The 18549-nt window shown below is 43.5% G+C and overlaps 2 protein-coding genes across 8 annotated transcripts in view; one reads left to right on the top strand and one right to left on the bottom strand.

The window, feature by feature from the left end:
- Positions 1–260: 260 nt before the first annotated feature.
- Positions 261–12362, bottom strand: CCDC47 (coiled-coil domain containing 47). Of its 3 annotated transcripts, none has more exons than XM_083809033.1 (13): positions 12332–12362; positions 9821–10086; positions 9584–9691; positions 7924–8098; positions 7482–7603; positions 7094–7159; positions 6076–6177; positions 5114–5224; positions 4464–4549; positions 3285–3343; positions 2499–2608; positions 2159–2326; positions 261–1840 (listed from the first exon to the last, which is right to left on the bottom strand). In XM_083809033.1, the coding sequence occupies exons 1-13, from the start codon at positions 12345–12347 to the stop codon at positions 1760–1762; spliced, it is 1470 nt and encodes a 489-aa protein (XP_083665159.1). In that variant the 5' UTR covers positions 12348–12362; the 3' UTR covers positions 261–1759. The 3 variants fall into 3 exon arrangements, with proteins under 3 accessions (XP_083665159.1, XP_083665160.1, XP_083665161.1); XM_083809034.1 differs by lacking the exon at positions 12332–12362 and adding an exon at positions 11934–12077; XM_083809035.1 differs by lacking the exon at positions 12332–12362 and adding an exon at positions 11740–11882.
- Positions 12305–18549, top strand: part of DDX42 (DEAD-box helicase 42) — a 16799-nt gene continuing 10554 nt past the window's right edge. The window contains exons 1-7 of one of the 5 annotated variants that reach the window (XM_083809029.1): positions 12305–12426; positions 14029–14265; positions 14947–15097; positions 15708–15769; positions 16520–16556; positions 18025–18174; positions 18434–18538. In XM_083809029.1, coding sequence (XP_083665155.1) covers positions 14045–14265; positions 14947–15097; positions 15708–15769; positions 16520–16556; positions 18025–18174; positions 18434–18538 — 726 coding nt within the window. In that variant the 5' untranslated portion in view covers positions 12305–12426; positions 14029–14044. Of the gene's footprint in view, positions 12461–12545; positions 13367–14028; positions 14266–14946; positions 15098–15707; positions 15770–16146; positions 16557–18024; positions 18175–18433; positions 18539–18549 lie in introns of those variants that run through there. The other 4 variants (XM_083809028.1, XM_083809031.1, XM_083809030.1 and 1 more) reach the window with 4 other exon arrangements.

Genomic DNA, 18549 nt, shown 5'->3' with positions numbered 1-18549 from the left:
CCTAATGGCGGCTCGCAGCCCCGCGCACCTGAGGTGGGGGGAGCGGCAGGCGCCATCTTGGCTTCCGTCAGGGTGCCGTCCTCCAACCCCGGCACTTCCCACCAGAACGGCCCTCCTCTGGCTACAGCAGCCGCGTCCCCCACATAAAATACACTTTTATACCCTAAATAGGACAAATAAAGTGTTGAGATGCTAATAGCTGAGAGGAACGTTAAAGTAGCCAGGGGGAGTAGCTGAAAGGAACACAGAGTCCAGTAAACTAGGCAGGCAGAGTGTTTCAATTATATTTTACTCTTCATTAGGTAGTTCATTTGAATGTTCATATTACAAAATTAGCTGCCATAGGACTTCAGGAACACTGTCGACTTACTCAAAAAGAGCACAAATTACTATTTCCTTTGCGAGAACTTCATGAAACAAAACCACGTTAATCTTTGAAGCTAAATAGTGCTAAAATTTCACATAATCTACATTAGTTTTGGTTTTAAATTAATTTTACCAACCATTATAAAATTAATGTATTTGCATGTATCAGGTTACAGACTTCTGCATTTAAATCAGCTTGAAGTATCCCATGCTGGAACAAGAATTTTAAGCAATTGCTGTTTCAACAGCAGCTCACTCTTATTGCCTCGGAACAAAATTTGCACATATTATTGAACGAGAAAATGCAAGACATTGTTTCCCCACAAAACTGTAAAAAGTCTGTTACAGCAACAATATAATGCTTTCGAGACAGGAAGCATTTATAAAATGCAGAGCTCTCAGTTAGCCAAGTGCTTGCACAAGGACGCTCACTTCCTTCCCCCCATTTATACTCAAAAACCTGAAGTGACCACTTATCAGGTGAAGAGGATACACAGCCTCTGAAAATTTTACTAGCTTGGGGAAATTGGCAATAGCAGATACTTCACTGAATCTAGCTTCTTGCTGGAGTGAATTAGGCAGCAGCTGCTAAGACTAGGAAAAATGTTTCTGAGGCAAATTTGTACAGTTAAAATATTCAAGGAAAAACTAGCTGAAGCTGCTAACTCACCATGCACTCAACTCCTGAAGAAACACCACGCTGACATCACAGACTTCACATCTCACTAAGCTCGCAGCACTCAAAACCACAGGTAAGAAGTAATGCTCATGGATTCCGTTCCCTGGTATCTAACCCATCTACATGTTTTACACGTATGCCAATCATGCCTACAGGTGACCTAATACTGTTTCAGACCCTTGTCTGTTAAAAAAACACTTCTGTTCTACTGGACTTAAATCCCTGAAGTATCCATACTGTGTATGGAAGGCTAAGTTTTGTGCCTTTAAAAGCCTGATGCACATAAATGCATGGTAAATGCTTATTGTGCAGTTTTCCTCCCCTTAAATTAAGGATTTCCCCCTTCCCTCCCAAAAACTAAAACCAAAGTTTAAAATCAAAGCATTAATATGTTACCAGCATACGTGGACAGGTTTACAATCATATGTTTTTGAAGAACAAATGACAATGAGCATTCAAGAATATTGCAAATTTTTTTAAACAGACAAGTAGCAAAAATTTATACCACCTGGAATAAAACTGCTGAGACAAAGCTCTCTACATACACCTGCAATGTTGCTGTAATACTTAAATAAGTAACACCGATGCAAGGAGCATTTCCCTTAATGGCTAGTAGTGTTCAAAAAAGTGTAGGATTATGGAGTTAAGTACGTCTTTGTACCCTGTGAATTAAAATTCTGCAGGTGGCGCTGAGACAGGCGTCTCACAATGGAGTCACATAGCTTTCACTTTGATTTGCTTCATCTTCATCTGCTTCTTCTCAAGTTTCTTCTGCTCACGCCGCAAAGCAGCTTCCTGTAGGAAAGGATACAGAGAGCTAAATGAACATCAGCGATCCCTTCAAAGAACAAGCTGATCATTTCAGAAGAGAACAAAGGCGGCAACCCCCAGTACTATACTTGGGTTCGCATCCCTAACCACATGAGCTGGCTCCCCACTGAGAGCCCTCACATGTTTGGGAAAGCAAGAGAGCATACATGGGAAGCGTGTGCTGCCTTCTGGCAAAATAAGAAATCAAAGCTGGCTGCTGCTGGTTGTATGCCTACAAGCAGCCCTGGAGATATGTAGCAGAAATTCGCCTGTAGCTTGGAACAAGCAGAAAATCCATCTCACCTCCAGCCGTCGCTGTTTTTCTGGATCCTCCTCGTTCATGATTCGCTCCTTCTCTGCCCGTTTTTTCTCCTCTCGACGGGACTGGGCAGCCTCCTGTCTTTGCACGTGAGTCAGCTTAAGGAAGTTCTCTTCCACGCGAGCCCTGTTCTTATCAGCTTTTTGTTTGCCCTTTTTAGATAAAAGCAAAGGCAGTTAATACAGATTCCCTATGAGCAGGATAGAGTACCTGTATAGTAGTTATACTGGAAACCAAAGGCTCCCAGCGTTAAGATTAAGGATCAAAGGTTAACATTTGCAATTTCAAATAATAATCAGAAGGCACAAAACATATACTACTTACTTCTCTGTTCAGACGGAACTTCTTTGCTTTGTCTATAGAGTAGATAACCATGCTCATCAGAGGCAGCAAAGACTCCATATCCTTTGGGGAAGTATTGCCTGAACCAGGCACTGAAACAGAGAGTTCCTTATTAATTCAGGGAGGTCGGCACGATTTTCCTATTAGCTGTAATGCTCCTTCCTTATTGCTCACATAATCATCAGATATTCCTATCATCCTCTTTGGAAACAACTTTACTAACAGAGGCATTTTGCTTTGGAGATTGCACATAGATTCTTCACAGTGACATTTCCTTCACATGATCCTTCTTTTTGTTAGTACAGAATGAAAAAAAAAGTAAACCGAGTTCTGGCTCTGCCATTAACTTTACTTGGAGCTATGGCTGTGAATTCTTAAGAGAACTGTGGTCTTTTTCTGGAATAGACTGCTTTTCTTCCAAAACAGGGATAACCAAGGAACTCTGTGCAAGCTCACACCACAAGCAGTGTGGCTTAAAACAAGTCACCTTTCAATGCAGACCTAATACAACCACCAGCAGAGATATGATTGTGAACTAAGACCCACAATAGCAAGGTTCAGTTTCCTTTTATCATCACAATATGCTGCCGAGTCCTCCTTGTTATTACTGCCTTCTGTTTACAGGTTCATCAGTCAGCGATCCTGTTTACATGCACCAGTCATTCGTCATAATATTGTCTTCCATAGGCGACATAACTTGAGCATACCTTGCACAGGTAAAACAACACCCCCCCAGATACATTTACACACATACGCCAGTTCTCTTACCGTTAAATGTAAACAAAAGTGTCTTTTTAGTTTCGGGCAGTTTTGTAAGCTGACCCTCCCTGGTAAGAAAGAAAAAAGGGGCTGGAATCGGTGAAGAAAAACACAGGCATATAAAATACTAAGCGTCGTTAGGGGGAATCTCATCAAGAACCAAGAGACAGTTGCAACTACTCACAAGAACAAAATAAACAAGATTTAAGTTTCAAACTATTCAGGTTCCTGAACTGTTCCACACAAAAAATATGCAGTGAGAAGACAATAATGTAAAACCATACAAATAACATCATCCAAGCTGATTGTCAGAAGTCATCTGACCCCTAGAAAAGCTTGTGTATTTTTAAAGGCATTCAGTTTTACATATACCCTAAAGTTTATACTACTACTAGAGACATAAAGCTTATATAAGTATTAGTAAGAAAGAAAAAATTTTTTTAAGAATTCAAGACTTGACTGCCCAAAAAACCACAGGCTCATTCAACAAAGTCAGACCTACATTCCACAGAGCCTCCAAAGCCTAGCAATTTCAGTACAAGGCACACATGCTGCTGTCTTATAATTAAAAGAAAGCACGATCCTTTTGAAGGGCAGTTTCAAGTTTTGATACGGATCATTTTTTTATATGCCTGCAAGCATAATACACCCTTGCAAAAGCCTACATAGTAACTCAGATGATAAGATAAAGCACCCACTGCTTGGCAATTCTGAGGCAGCAGCTAAAAGCACTTTTTTTTAAACACTTCAGACTTTGCTCAAACCTAGTTCTTATTTCAGATGCTATTGGAACGCGCTAACGTGCTTTTTCAACCACTCCTGGAGCATTATTTCTTGGCTCTTGAACTCTAACGTGCTGTATCCTTTCAGTGGGATTACTCAGTTGTTTCCCATGAGCTGTGTACACTGTAACAGCCAGGTGTTATCTGAGATTTGGAGTTGCCCAAACTGGAGAGTAACCAGCACTCAAAAATAAACATTAAGGCAATGCAGCACCTTGATCATCTACACTGATGCAGCATTTGTAAGCATTGGGAGCGTATTTATTCAGCTGTTTCACCTTTGCTCCCAATTTCTCTTTATGTGCATTCCAGCCAGCTCCACACTGCAAACAGGTTTGTCAGCCTCTACTTTGCTTACTGTTACAGCAGCTACTGCAAGGAGAGATCTAGCTTTATACGTACGTACTCTTGCATAAGTTTTGGACCGGAGAACTGGTCCGAGAATTGGACGGACTCAATCTTGTCAGCATAGTGCGTGAGGAAATGTATCATCTAAAAGAGAAACGGGGGTTAGTTTCTCCTGTCACCAACAGCGACATCAGCCTACGCACTCTGGATTGGTTTGCCAGCGTGGCCATACGTCACTCAGAAAATTTTTGTGCTCAGTTTGCCGCAGTAACACCGCAATTTAAACCGCTGGATTTTTTAGCTTTTGCTAGAAGGGGCCTCAATGCATGGAATTAACACATCTATTAACTCTTGAGTTGCTCTCATTTGGGATTTGCCATTTCATTTGATAACAAACATCAACATTGAGGACCTGCAGAGAGACCAACACCCTCCTTCAAGCCAGGTGCTGGAGCTAACTTTGAGGCTTTGAAAAGCAGTTCTAAGTCCTCAGATCATATGTTAGACTAACGGTTACCACATAAAAGGAATAAAAAGTTGCAATTACTCCCTTCTTCTAGCCCTTACATTCCTCTTGATTCTCTCAGATCTCACTAGGGCCATTCAGCTCTCTTGTGATTTTTACAGGAGACAAAGATTAGAACTTTTGCACAGGCTGCAAGTACCAGGGACACCGAGGAGTATTTGTACTAAGTCACTCAAGATCACCTTTGCGTCCATCATTCCCTCTGTGACCTCCCCCATCTCCGACAAGATAGCCAGCGAATCTGGAAGCCCGTATTTTGCACCAGACTTAGGTTTATCGCTGCAGAACTCACTCTGTTGCAAAGAGAGGAAGAGGAAAAAAAATTAAAAATAGCATAAGCATGCAAATAGCTTAGCAACTAAACTTTCAGTACAATGGCACCCCTAAAAGTACCAGATAAGAAACAATAAAAATGCATTAACTCAGTCTGGCTGGGGACAGTTCAAGCATAAAGTAAAGCATGTAATACAATGCCTGTAGCCTTTAAGTTAGCATTTCCCTTCAATAGCGAGTACTTTAAAGAAAAAAGTATAATACATCCATGCCGGCACACCTGATAAAGGTTAATGTATTCTGCTTATTTTGTTTGCTAAAACAACAAGACCAACTGGCATCCTGCCAACCGCGTTTGAGCGCTGTTCGAGATGTTATGAGAGAAAAGATTTGCAAACCACTGCTTGCTGGATTCTTTGCAAACTTCAGGGCTTGAATGTATGGGAAGTTTTCTTTATTTCACACTAGGTAAAAACATGACTCAAATTTTTCCACATCGCACATCACTTAACTTCATTTTTCAATCCTTTACAAAGTCATTTGCGCAAATTAGATTAGGAGAAAATGAGACTCGCGTGTATCCCAAATGTACTTCAACCTCCTCCTAAGCTAACTATACATCAAAAAAAGGCGGTGAGCTGCTTTCAGTTGCCTCTTCTGCAGTTCTGACAACAGCTGGATAGTACTTTGGACGGCTGATGGCATTAAATGTCCATCTATTAGATGAAAATATCTTTTTCCCCCCACAGTAATTCCAACAGGTCAGTCACAAGTGTTCAGCTGTTCCCAAGAAAATAAATGACCTATTGATTAGAGGTTCTTACATCCCACTGGTTTTATCTTGTTACTATTCCCTTGTGAGCACACATACCAGGTCCTGCATCTCTTTCTGAAGTCGCACCAATGCTTTTCTCGTTCCAACAGCAAACACATAGGTGTCCATATCTTCATCGTTCATTGTTACTTTTATTTGCTGCGGGACAGAAAGTTATTAGCATTGATCAGATTTCCACGATGCACTCCATCTTCAGACTACCAGCCAAATGGAGACCTGTGTCTTCTACGAAGAAGAGTTTCTGCTGCCTCAGTGCTTATCTGACATTTTGATTCATCCTTCATAACCTCAAAGAACAAAGCCTAAGCAAGGCTGTACACAGCTGAGATAAAGGTTGTTAAATTAAAGCTTCTCAGTGTGTCTTAAAATTAAAAAACGCCTTTCCTGGAGCACTCAATTCAGCATTCTGGTATAATGCTACCGTGCAATGACAGCGACTCCTCAATAGAAGGGCTGTAAGCCTTTGCTGCACAGATATCCATTGATAAGATTATCTGCCCACATCTAAATTAAGTATTTTAATGAATATTATAAATACAATTATAGACACATTGTGTATCGTGAATACTTTTTCTAAGCCACCGTTCTTCCAAAACATAACCTCTCTTAACATTTATGTGATCAGAGATTCCCCTCATCTCTAAGAGCAAGGGGCTAGGCAAATAGTGACGTTACAAGAAAGAACATGCAGGCCAGCATGTGCATTAAGCAGCTCTGTTCAGTCTGACTGTATAGATAAAAGAACAATTATAGTATTTTAGATTGTAAAAATATGTTTTAATCAAGATGAGGTCTTGAAGCACAATGAACTGTTCACAAAACCACCCAAATAATAAAACCCCTAGAGATAAAACATTTCCTAGTCATCAGTTTGCATTTCACACACAGAAAAAAAATATGAATGATTCTTGCAGATTATTTCAACAGATACTGAACACCATAAAAAGATAACCAGCACTTCAAGTGTGGGTTATAAATACAGCCAAAAGCAGCAGAGAAGCACAAAAGCAATGCAACAACTTCTCACAGCTGATCTAAAGGGTCGAGTACATACCACTTGGTCACAAGCTGGCCTCATCATGCGCGCAAGAACATTCAGTAGGTCTTGTCTCTTGAGAAACTAAAAACACAAGATTGTAAACACAGAACATTAATAAATATACCTAGAATGAGGGGCTTCACTGGCAGATAGCCGTGCAACTTAAGGAAGAACAGGGCAGATGTAAGACGTTTTTCATTGAATAATTTAACTTTGAAGGGCCCCTTAGAAGTCACCTATACTGCTCAAAAGCAGGTTGCCTTTCTGGGTTTGATCGAGTTGTTCATGGCCTTGCTCCCTCAAGTTATGAGCTGAACTAACACGTGAGACTGTCCATCCCAGGTGCAGGACTTCCCGAACGTGGGCAGCAGGTAAGCAGTGTTACAAAGTCGCTTATCCTTACCTTTAGCTGGATAAGCATTCCTTCACAGCACACCCTTCCAGAGCACCACAAGTTATATATGTGCTCATTTTCTTGATTTAGTTTCCCAGTGCTTGTGGCTTCTTTATTGGTACCATCGTCCCCTGGAGAAAACGACAATGAAAAAGAACTGCAGTCTAAAAAGCACAAATTTATACGCTAGAGCAGCATCAGTACGTTTATAAATCTGTTGTCCCTGGATTCCTTCAGACTCACCTTGATGTTTCTGAATAATTTATAGCACGCCATAATCTAATTTCAACACTTAAAGACTAGCATACTATTTATCTACCTCCAGAGCTGCCCTCAGTGCTATCACACATATGCATAGAAAAGGTTTTCCTTCTCTGGAGCTTACAAGCAGGTCTAAAACAATCTCTATTCAAATAAACCAAAAACGCATCCTAATCATTATAGGACTTACCAACAAGAGCAAAGTTGCTTTCTAGCAGCTCCCTGTGGGTATTGAACCACGCGTGAGCCAGACGGTTGTTTTTGTTCTTCCCAATGATGTAATTCATGATGTAAGCAAGAAGACCTGTTACCATCAGGATCTCCATGTAATAACTCTCCCAGCTGTTTTGAAGGTGAGCAGGGACCTATGGAAAGTAAATGGAAATCTTTTTTTTTTTCCTTACTAAGTGGATTAGGCATGCACAAACAATTTGAAAAAATGCAGAGTACTGAAGAGGTTTCCTCCCAAATACAGCAGCAAGCTCCACAATGGCAACAAGACACAAGTAAGCCTGCACATAACGCATTTAGCTCTCCTGGGACACAGAAGTCCTACAGGGAACAACTGATACCAGCATTCCCAAAGTACCTGGCTACCACACACCAAAAAAAAAATAAATCTTTTCCAAGTGAGCCTGTGCTAACATTTATCCTTCAGAGTAGTCAACTGCCCAGCATTTCAACCCAATGGTTATCTGGGCTCGATGCCCTGCCCATCACAGCATTATCTGATCGTCATTTAACTTCTGTTGAAATCTAAATGTCCAGGAACATTTTCAGGATGGCACCAAGAGCCATGGACTGTGGGGGGGAGCACGGAAGCCTGCCTGATCTTTTAATTTCAGAGACTAATCAGCAGTTCTGCTTATGACCACGTCACCCTACAGTCATAAAGCAATCCAAACCTTCATTTTCACTGCGAAGGTCAGCCACCGTCTTTGAAAAGAGATCTTACAGATAATAAAAGTGTAGGCCTTAAGCACCTGATCATTCTATAAAAGATCCTTCTGGGAGTCAACAAGAAGGTGAAGCAGTGTGGACAGAGACATTAGTTTCAAAAACCATCTGAGAAGTCAACTTCTGGAATCTCAGAGTGGTTTGGATTAGAAGGGATTTTTAAAGATGATCTAGGTTCCAACCCCGCTGCCACGGGCAGGGATATCTTCCACTAGATTAGGTTGCTTAAAACCCCAGCCAACCTGAACCTTTAGCCAGAGACAAGCTAAAAGTACACTATGTTTACTGCAAGCCTATCATCACTGTAACTTCCTTGTTGTGTTAAGAGAGCACCCAGACATTTCTGGGATGCATGGTTTTTCTCTGGATTAAATGGAGTTTATCCCTATAGCTCATCCGTATCTCCACCTTTTTCATATAGGTAACAGAACCTAAGTCATAAAGTGTTTGCCCAAACCCATGCATCAAAGCATGTGTTTTAATGAAGAATTTACTGGTCTATATTCCAATTGCAGTTCTCAGCTTGAATCCAGCACAGATCCAAGGACAGCAGTTCTAGCATCTTAAAAGAGACATCAACAGACCAACAACATACCCGCCCTGGAAGTTTTACTTCAGGAGTTGCTATCTGAAGTAACATAAACCAATGCATGAAGAATTCCAAGAGCATGGAATTGAGAGCTGACGGATCCTATTCTGCTGCTATCCTGTTGTATTATTTTAGGTATTTCTTGTCTCCAAACTTCTCCCTATTTCTTCTCTTGTATCTTGTTAATTCAAATAGCAAATTTTTTAGGACAGATTCTCTCTTTGTACAACACAGACATTACGGGCATACTGCCATAAACAAGTGATGAAGTTCCAAATTAAAAAGGATCAAAATTTATACCTACGTTAACTATTGTTATGGGGTCTTTATTTTTGCTAGGAGACGCATCTGGTTTCTCTTCATAGCCTTCAAACTCCTCATCATCATATGGTTCACTCTCAGTATCACCTTCCTAAAGGACAAAATCACAAGCATTACGAAAATCCAAAGCTGGGTAATCAAAATCCAAAAAGATAGGGTGAGAAGGTAAGGTTCAGAGACACCATTAGGAAACACACAGGGGAAGGAGGTGAGGCACTACCTGTGTATCTGTGTCATCAAAGTCCTCCTGATTCTCATCCTGACCTTCAAGCTCTACAGTGGCTTCTTCTTCATCATCTTCTGTCGTGATGATCCTCTGAGGAGACTCTGTGACTGCATCTTCATTAACATCTTCAAATTCAGCAAAGTCATTATCATCATATTCCATAATGTCATCTCCGTCCTCAAATTCATCGTACTTTGCCAAAGACAAACTCCATGGGATGAACAGGACAGCAACGAAAATATATAAATTCTTCATTTTCACTGCAAGAAAATCCAAAACATTGCAACAAATCCTTACGTTAGGAGATACAAAGTTCCATCACACCTCCAATTATGCCCAACTTCCATGAACAATTTCAAAACGCTATTGGGGTCAGGTCAGCACGAGAGAAATAAAGCTCTGCCTCATCTTGCCATCTGCTGTATAAAGTGAACACTCTAACAAGAAATAAAAACAACTTGACTGGCGAGGTACTCGATTTTCTGCTTGTAGCAGGAGCAGCTGAGGCAGCAGCAAGTTCACATCTGGCCAGGCTGTTCAGGTGACCAATTTCTAGAAACAGCAATGTCCTGCTATAAAACTGACTCTTCAGTAGCAACTCTCAGAGTTGCCAACTCATTTCAACACGCATGGTGCCTACAGTTCTCATTAATTAGCAATTAGACACAGTCAGATCCAGGAATGCGTTACAAAAGCAGTAAAACTTAAAATGTGCTTAATTCATTTACTTTAAACAGCAATGCTCCGACAGCCTCCGCTTATTTAAAACTGATCAGCTTTGATCTTTCTAGATCAGTTCTCAGAATCGGGTCCTACAGCATCCCTCCACTATTTCTGTTCAGAGATGGAGACCTTTTGTTATAAGGTCCACAAAAAAAGAAAGCATAAAGAGGATGGATATTGCGCTGGTCCCCAAAATAACAGAGTAAACTGGCTCACGAGCCTGGAGTTCTCTCCCCAGATCTGCCAGGAACCTGCAGAGATGATCTGATAGCTCACCTTTATTTTTTTTTTTTCCCCTCTCAACTTCTTATGACTTTTTGCTTAATCTTGACGCAGTCACGGTCTGTCATTCAGACTGTACAGCACTGACAACTGCAGATTTCTGAGGTCCAAACTAGGGTCTCAGACAGCAGTAACAATGTAAAATGCATTTTGTGCATTTCACAAATGTCTGGGGATGATCAGCTGCAAAAGATTTGGCAGTACTCCCTTTACTCCCTCTCACACCCCGATCTGAGTGGGAACTTCAATGTTAATGAGACTGTTCTCTGAAGAACTTGAAATAGAAGCAATTTGTTTCTAAATTCGACCAGCACTCCTCTGAGTAATGCATGCAGGGAACTCTGCTGTGAGTGACAAGGACAGCTAAAATAAACGCTGATGTTCAAGACTTTTCGTTCTAGCAAAAACCCGCACAGATCAGTCACAAGAACATTAATCCAGACGGGAAGTACAGCAAGACAGACCCCAGGATTTTAGCACACTGCTTGCTTATATCACAGCTTTAGGTGAATTCAAACATGAAAACAGAACACTGTTTACACGCCACAGAATTTGCATAGAACACCTGGACAACAGAACCACCTGCTCTACAAACCCACAAGGCTTTCACAGGATGAATTTTGAGACCATGAGCACGCCCAGTTCCAAAAAACCCTACACGCTCCACACAGTCTTATGCAAAATGAAACGAGTGGAAACCAACAGACCCCTGACAGCGCCCGGGGGCTGCTGGCAGGGACACGAGTCAAGGTGAGCCAGGCTAAAACTGGCTGTGGGCCACCCTCTGCCACCCCACGCCCCCCTCTCACCCTTATCCCCTGCCTCTCAGCCCCCCGGCCCCTCACCTCGCCCCCCGGCCCCTCACCTCAGCCCCCCAGACCCTCACCTCAGTCCCCCCGGGCCCTCACCTCAGCCCCCCAAGGAGGCCGCAGCTCCCGGCCCCGCAGCCCTCAGAGCCGAGACCACCCGTCCCGGGGGGCACCGCAAGGCCGAGGGCTGCCGGTAACGGGGGCAAGGAAAGGGCCGAAACCCGGCCCCAACGGCCCGGGGTGGGGGTGGGGGGGCAGCGCGGTGCCCGCAGGGCCCGGCCCGGCCGCGTTACCTGAGGCACGCGGCGCCGCCACCGCTTCGGCCCGGCCCGGCCCGCACCCAGCGCCCGCCGCGGCCGCAAGCGGCGCACCCTGCGTACTTTGCGTAGCCCGAGCGCTCTGCAGAGCCTGCGCGCTTTGCGGAACCTGAGTGCTTTGCGGAGCCTACGCGTTTTGCGCAGCCTGCGTACTTTGCGTAGCGCGAGGGGAGCATGCTCACTGCGGGCTGCCCACACACGTTCGTGAGGGGGCAGCGGGCCCGACAGCCCCCGCCTCGAGCCCGGGCAAGCAGCCGGAGCCCGGGCAAGCAGCCGGAACCCGTCTCCTCCTTACACAGCCCTACTGCTGCCAGCTCAGACCCCGTAGGCCCCTCTCTGCCCAAACCCTTCCCTTCTCCCCTCGGCGGCTTCACCTCCGCTACCGCGCATGCCCGGCAGGGCGCGCTGACGTCAGCGCGTCACGCACACACGTCGGCACGTCGCGTCCCGTCTCCACGCCCCCGGCCCGGTAACCGGGGGAGCGGCGGCCGCGGGGCCGGGCGGTGAGCGGGGGGTGGGGGGGCGCGGGGACGGCGGGGGCGGGGGCGGGGGCGGCTCCTGCCCGGCCTCCCCTCACAGGAAGGGGCTGAGGGAGCCGCGGGGCCACCACCCAGCGCCGCTGAGGGAGGCCTCCGCCCGGCCCGGCCCGGCCCTCACAAAGGGCCCGCGGCGGGCGGGAAGCGCCGTGAGGGGGGTCCCGAAGCGCCGTGAGGGGAGCCCCGAGCCCGGGGAAGCCGTGAGGGGGCTCCGAGCCCCGCCGCTGCCTCCCCCCCTCCCAGCGGCCTCAGAGCCTCGCAGGGGCCGTAGGGGCTCGCTCCGCGGCCCGTCACCGCTCCCTGGGCGAATTGACGCGGTTTGGGGGGGTTTAGGCACAAAAGGGAACAAGGGAACGTTTCTTTTTTGGTCCTGGAGCGGTGGGGGGAAAGGGAGGCCGCTAAGTGTGTGAGGATGGATCCTTAGATGCAGGCGTTGTCACTCAGAGGGATGCCTGCTGTGCTGTCGGCACCAGGGCTGCGAAGTTCCCCCTTTGATCCATTTACTTATACGTTTTGGCCTCGTATCCGTGTCAGGTGTGAAAGCTGCACCGTGTGCCTGTGCAAGAGCAGTGTGTCGCAGCCAGCCTCTGCCACAGAGAACCGAAAAACGCTTCCCCAAAGCCTTCTCATGAGCTTTAGGCTTGAGCCTCACTGAGCAAGACCCAGGCTGGTAAACGTCCTGCCCAGGGCGCGGCAGCAGCGCTTGCTCTGGGGTTATTTCGAAGTTGTTCCCCTTGCCCGTGAATTCTGATCTCGTTGGAGGGCTCTCGCTGAATGCAGGGATTCCTTCGATAAGTCTTGTAGCCGTTGGGCTGTCAAATTACAAAACACTTGGAAGCAGTGGGGGTCGTGTTCATTTTGGCAGCCTTAAAGGTATGACTTGACCGTGAAGATGAAATAATTAAATTACTTGGAATTAAAAGTGTAAATCTTAGTATATCAGTTCGGCCTTCATCTAACTTAGAAGGCTGGAATGGAGAACACGTATCGATGGCTAGAGACACTTGCTTGAGGAGAAGAGGGAGCTAACTTTTTGGCAGAAGTGTGTCTTGTCTCACGACAAAGCGGTGAGCTTTGGGCCTGTTTTTCTAGAAATGTCTGGATTGTAGTGTGGTATTTACAGAGCCATCAAACACTCGGGGATGGGAAACACTGTATGGGCATGCAGAAATATTTACTGAGCTGACTTTTCATCTCTCGTTCCTCCTGCTGTGCCAGGTTCTGACTTCGGGTTTGTTTGTCTTATGTTGTAAAAATGTAAAATGTAAAACAGACAAGACCATCAACATATGCTTCAGTAGGGTTTGAGGGATGTGATCTATTTTCGAAGACAACGTCTTTGATTTATTCTTTTTCCAAGTTGTGGATTCGCTCGTTCTTGCAAATCCGTTTTGGGAAACAGATCAAAATTTTGTGGTTACATTTCCCAAGTCTCTTTATTATGAGTAAAGGAACCTGCTTTCAGGAAAGATCACTATTGTTTATACCTGCCTAAAGCAGGAAGGGCATTAATTTCTCTGTTCTGGTTTTAACAGGTATATTGAGGGCATCATGAATTGGAATAAAGGTGGACCTGGTACAAAGAGAGGCTTTGGTTTTGGTGGATTTGCCATAACGCCTGGAAAGAAAGAGGAGCCTAAGCTTTCTCAACAGTCTCATAGTGCTTTTGGAACAGCCGGTTCTTCTGCTGCATTTGCGAAATCGGGACCTCCACAGCTGCCTTCTTTCTACAAAATTGGGTCAAAGCGAGCAAATTTTGATGAAGAGAACGCGTAAGTAGAGTTATTTCTTGTGTCTCTCTAGTTCTAGATTGTGGTGTTTTATACTTTTCAAGGTCAGGGGAAGTACCTGTGATGTTTGTGAGGTTCAGTTATTTAGAACAGCCTAATAAATACCCTAAATAAAATACCCTAACACTTCATGATGGCGTAGCAAAACCCTGGTGGCTTTACTGCCATAGTATCAAAAATACTGAGCTGATTGCCTGCAGGAATGCCCAGCCCTGCTCAGGGGTAGATGTTTGGTGTGTCCCTGGACTTATTTACACTTTCTCTGTCTCAGCTCATCACCTATAAAACAAGAATAGCAAAGCTTCCTTACCTTTAAATACATTTAGAAGACAGTGAGATCCTACAGGAGCTCTTGGAGAGCTCTCTTCCTCCTCTAGCTTTCCTTCTCCCTAAGAACATCCCTCAGCTGAGCCTCAGACCGTTCAGATCTCATGCTCTGGTACGACCAAGACTTTGCATGAGGTGTTTTGTTCAGAGTTGGAGCCAGTTAGGATAAATTTGTGTGCCTTTCACAAGGGAAGCATTTTAGCAGCAGGTCCTGTATACGCGCTGACTTTTATTATCCATCTCTGCATGGGAAACTTGACTCAGCTCGAAAACCGTGAAGGACGGTGTGCTGCTGTAGGCTCCGTCCTGACTGGGCCAATGTTTGTTTCTTTTCAGGTACTTTGAGGACGAAGAGGAAGATAACAGCAATGTCGACTTGCCATACATTCCAGCGGAGAATTCCCCTACTCGCCAGCAGTTTCATTCCAAATCGGCAGACTCTGACAGCGACGATGATCCTCTGGAGGCATTCATGGCTGAAGTGGAGGCAAGACCCAGCTTGTGAAATGTTTGTTAACTTCTGTGGCAGTGCTCGTCTCCGGTCAGGAGCAGCAAATGCCCCTCATGGCTTGGGCAGTTGCATTCGGAATGTCACTTAGCTTTTGATTTTTATTTAAGACAGTATGTTAATTAGAACTTAAATGTGAATTAAATGGGGATGTAGCGGATATACTTTACAGTAGCTCAACTATTTAAGTGTTTTGGGTTTGCCAAGGCAATGCCACAAAGAGCTTTGTGTGTCTCTAAATACTAAGCTAACATTTTGTGTGTTTTTTCACAACCTGAATGGAAATGTTTTAGATTTATCAGGAGCAGTTCCTTAGCTGCAATTCTGTAGTTAGCTGGATTCTATCACAGCATTTGCAAGAAGAATGCAGAGAATATATTTCTTCAACAACACTGCCACAAAGTTACAATATATAGATTTCAAAGGAATTAGAATTTGTTTGATGCTAATAGGGCATGGAGCAAGAAAAGGCTTAGTCCAGAAATTATCATCGCTGCAGCATGATGGTCTAGTTAGGAACAATTTTTCCTTTCCACATTTTATCATCTTGTTATGTTTTCTAATGTGCCACAATTTTATGACCTGCTAGGATCAAGCTGCTCGAGACATGAAGCGACTTGAAGATAAAGACAAGGAAAAAAAGAATGCTAAGTAAGTTCTCTCTTGTAATTCCCATTCCTACCTGTGTCTTGTATGGTGCTAAGAAAATTCCGATGTATTTTGTTGATGTTCATGGTTCTGTAGATAATATGAAACAGTGCTGCTGCACCTGTAGTACTGGAGATACTGGAGGCTTTTCCAAACTTGAACTAGGTTTTAAGACGTTCCCTGTAAAGCTGACACATTAGGTAGTGGGTGACAATTGGGATTGCTGAATTGGGAGTTCAAGCAATTTACATTTTTGCAGCTTGTCTGTCTGTTTTGACCAAGGGAAATAATTGTGCTTCTTGATATAAGTGTCAGAAACATTGATAGAACTTGCATTGCATTGCATGGGGTTGATCAGATTATACATGGTCCTGAAACAGAACACCGGATCCAAATGACCGCCTGGGGAAGTCCTGAACTGGATTTGCACTTCCTGGCTCATATTGCTCTTCACTTATGGGACATCTGGTAGCATCGAGAGCTTAGACCAGGATGATCTTTGATGTGGCTTCTACTGGGAAGACGGAATCCTAATCTTTCAGTCTCATTAATAGAAGTAAAATGAAGTCTTTGCAGGGTCGCTGTTATGGTTGGCGCCAAATAAGAAAAATCCATGGGTTGGGATTATGAATGTTACTGAGTTGTTAGCGTTGTATCTTCCACAAAGTATCAGCACTAATCAAATCAAAGTGTGGAGCTGAGTATGTGGAACACTTGCAGGGAAGTTTTTTTTTTCTCCGCTTGTTTTTCCAGGGGTATTCGAGATGACATTGAAGAGGAAGATGACCAAGTGAGTTCTTATGCAGTCTTTCTATCTTCTTTTTTTGTTTTTTATCTTCCCTCCCCAAATACGTAACTACTAGGTACAAATAAAACTCCAGTGTCATGCACAGTACCCGGACAATTCAGCAGGAAGCTCTAGAGGTTACCCTGCTGTCTCCACCCTTCTAGGTGTTTCACCAAAAGAAAAAAAGAAAAGAATATTAGGAGACAATTTCTTTCTTTTTTTACCCTGTTTGAGACGTTTTTTTTGTCAATTTGAATTTCAACTTCCTGTACTACAGGTTTTTCAGTATCTGAGGGTCTCATTAAATTTGAGATTAACTGAAGAAACTAATATGGAACACCACTGAGAGGCTGTTGAAATTTCACTGCAAATAGCCTCCGCAGTTTGTCTGCTAAGGGCAAGAATCTGGCTTTTTGCTCTTAGTTTTCAGAGGAACTCCAGGTCTGACTGAGGATTGTAGGCATCGCCATAATGGAATATTAAGCAAAGAGGAAAGGCTTAATTTCAAAATGTCTCTCTACCAGATTACAATTAAGAATTATCGTGGTACTTGTAGTAAAGCAGAGCATGGAAAGGTTCTCTGGCCTGTAGGGCTTTGCTTCCAGTTTGGGGAGTGTAGCCATGCTAAAGTCTGAGCACAGCTAACTTACGCTTGCAGACAGTTGTTCAGAAAGTATATTGCATGCATATCTAAATGACTGAGCAATAATTGGCCATGTGAATGGAAAAAAAACAGATGGGTATACACATTTCTTTTTAATTGAACCTTGCTTTAAAAATCTTGTCTTAAATCTTTGCTTAAAAATCAATTGAGACTGGTGTTTCTGCATGAGAATGTCGTGATGTGCCAGTGAGACCTAAATGGGATTCTGTGAGATGCATACTTCCTTGTGAGCTGTAAGGATAGCATGTGACAGTGATTTCTAACTTGGGCTTGTGTTGAAAGACTCTTGAAATAGTTTCTTTCCCATTTGCTGTTGACTTTTCATTTCTTGAGTGTAGTTAGAAGTGGAGAAACTATCTTTGGCATAGTTTGTTTAACAAAAAAAGAACAGCATATGCTTAGTAACATTGTGTTCTGTGTTTAAAAACCTGCAGTGTTTGTATTGTGTTTGTGTGGAAATAAGAATAGAATTTTATATTGTTAAAGCATTGCAAGTCTTGATGGAAGGATTTCTTAAGCAGATCTGTAAGAGGAAAAGTTTGTGTTCGTTGTTTTTTTTTTTTTTTTTAAAAAAAAAGCATTTGTGGTCTACCTGAACATTGTAGTTGTTTTCTTTTTGTCTTCTTACTGTCCTTTCTCTGGGCATAACTGTTGGTATTTGTTAGAAGAACCAGTTCTAGTGAACATTCTGTTTCTCAATGCTGTGTGTGAAAGCAAACCACCACCTAGCTTTGTACATCATTAAACAAATGTGGTACTATTTTTGCATCCTATTGTATGCAATTTTACTGATATGTTTTGCTGCAGGAAGCTTATTTTCGCTACATGGCTGAAAACCCTACTGCTGGTGTGGTACAAGAGGAGGAAGAGGATAACCTCGAGTATGACAGTGATGGGAACCCAATTGCACCGTCCAAAAAAATCATTGATCCCCTTCCACCTATTGACCATTCAGAGGTAGGAAGCTTATTCTGTTCTATTCTTTCTGAGGGACTGTACAAAGCAGGAGCTAGGAAGTAGACTGAAATATGCTTCCTTCCCTATGAATCAGTGTTGTAATATTTCACTGCTGTGCCACTTGAGTCATACTGAAGATCCTTAAAATTGCTCCCTATTAAGTTAACGTTATCACAGACAGCTAAGAACTAATTTCTAAGAAATTAGATGTACAGAGAGAATCTTAAGTCTTGGACTAACTGAGTAATTACCCTTGCAGATTGAATATCCACCTTTTGAGAAAAATTTCTATGATGAGCATGAGGAGATCACCAGTCTCACCCCACAGCAAGTGGTGGAGTTACGTCATAAGCTAAATCTCCGGGTAAGCAGGTC

Source organism: Anser anser (genome assembly GCF_964211835.1).
Source record: "Anser anser genome assembly, chromosome: 23".
Classification (NCBI taxonomy): Eukaryota; Metazoa; Chordata; class Aves; order Anseriformes; family Anatidae; genus Anser; species Anser anser.
Note: the sequence above shows the minus strand (reverse complement) of the source record. Positions and strands in the feature narration are given on the sequence as shown.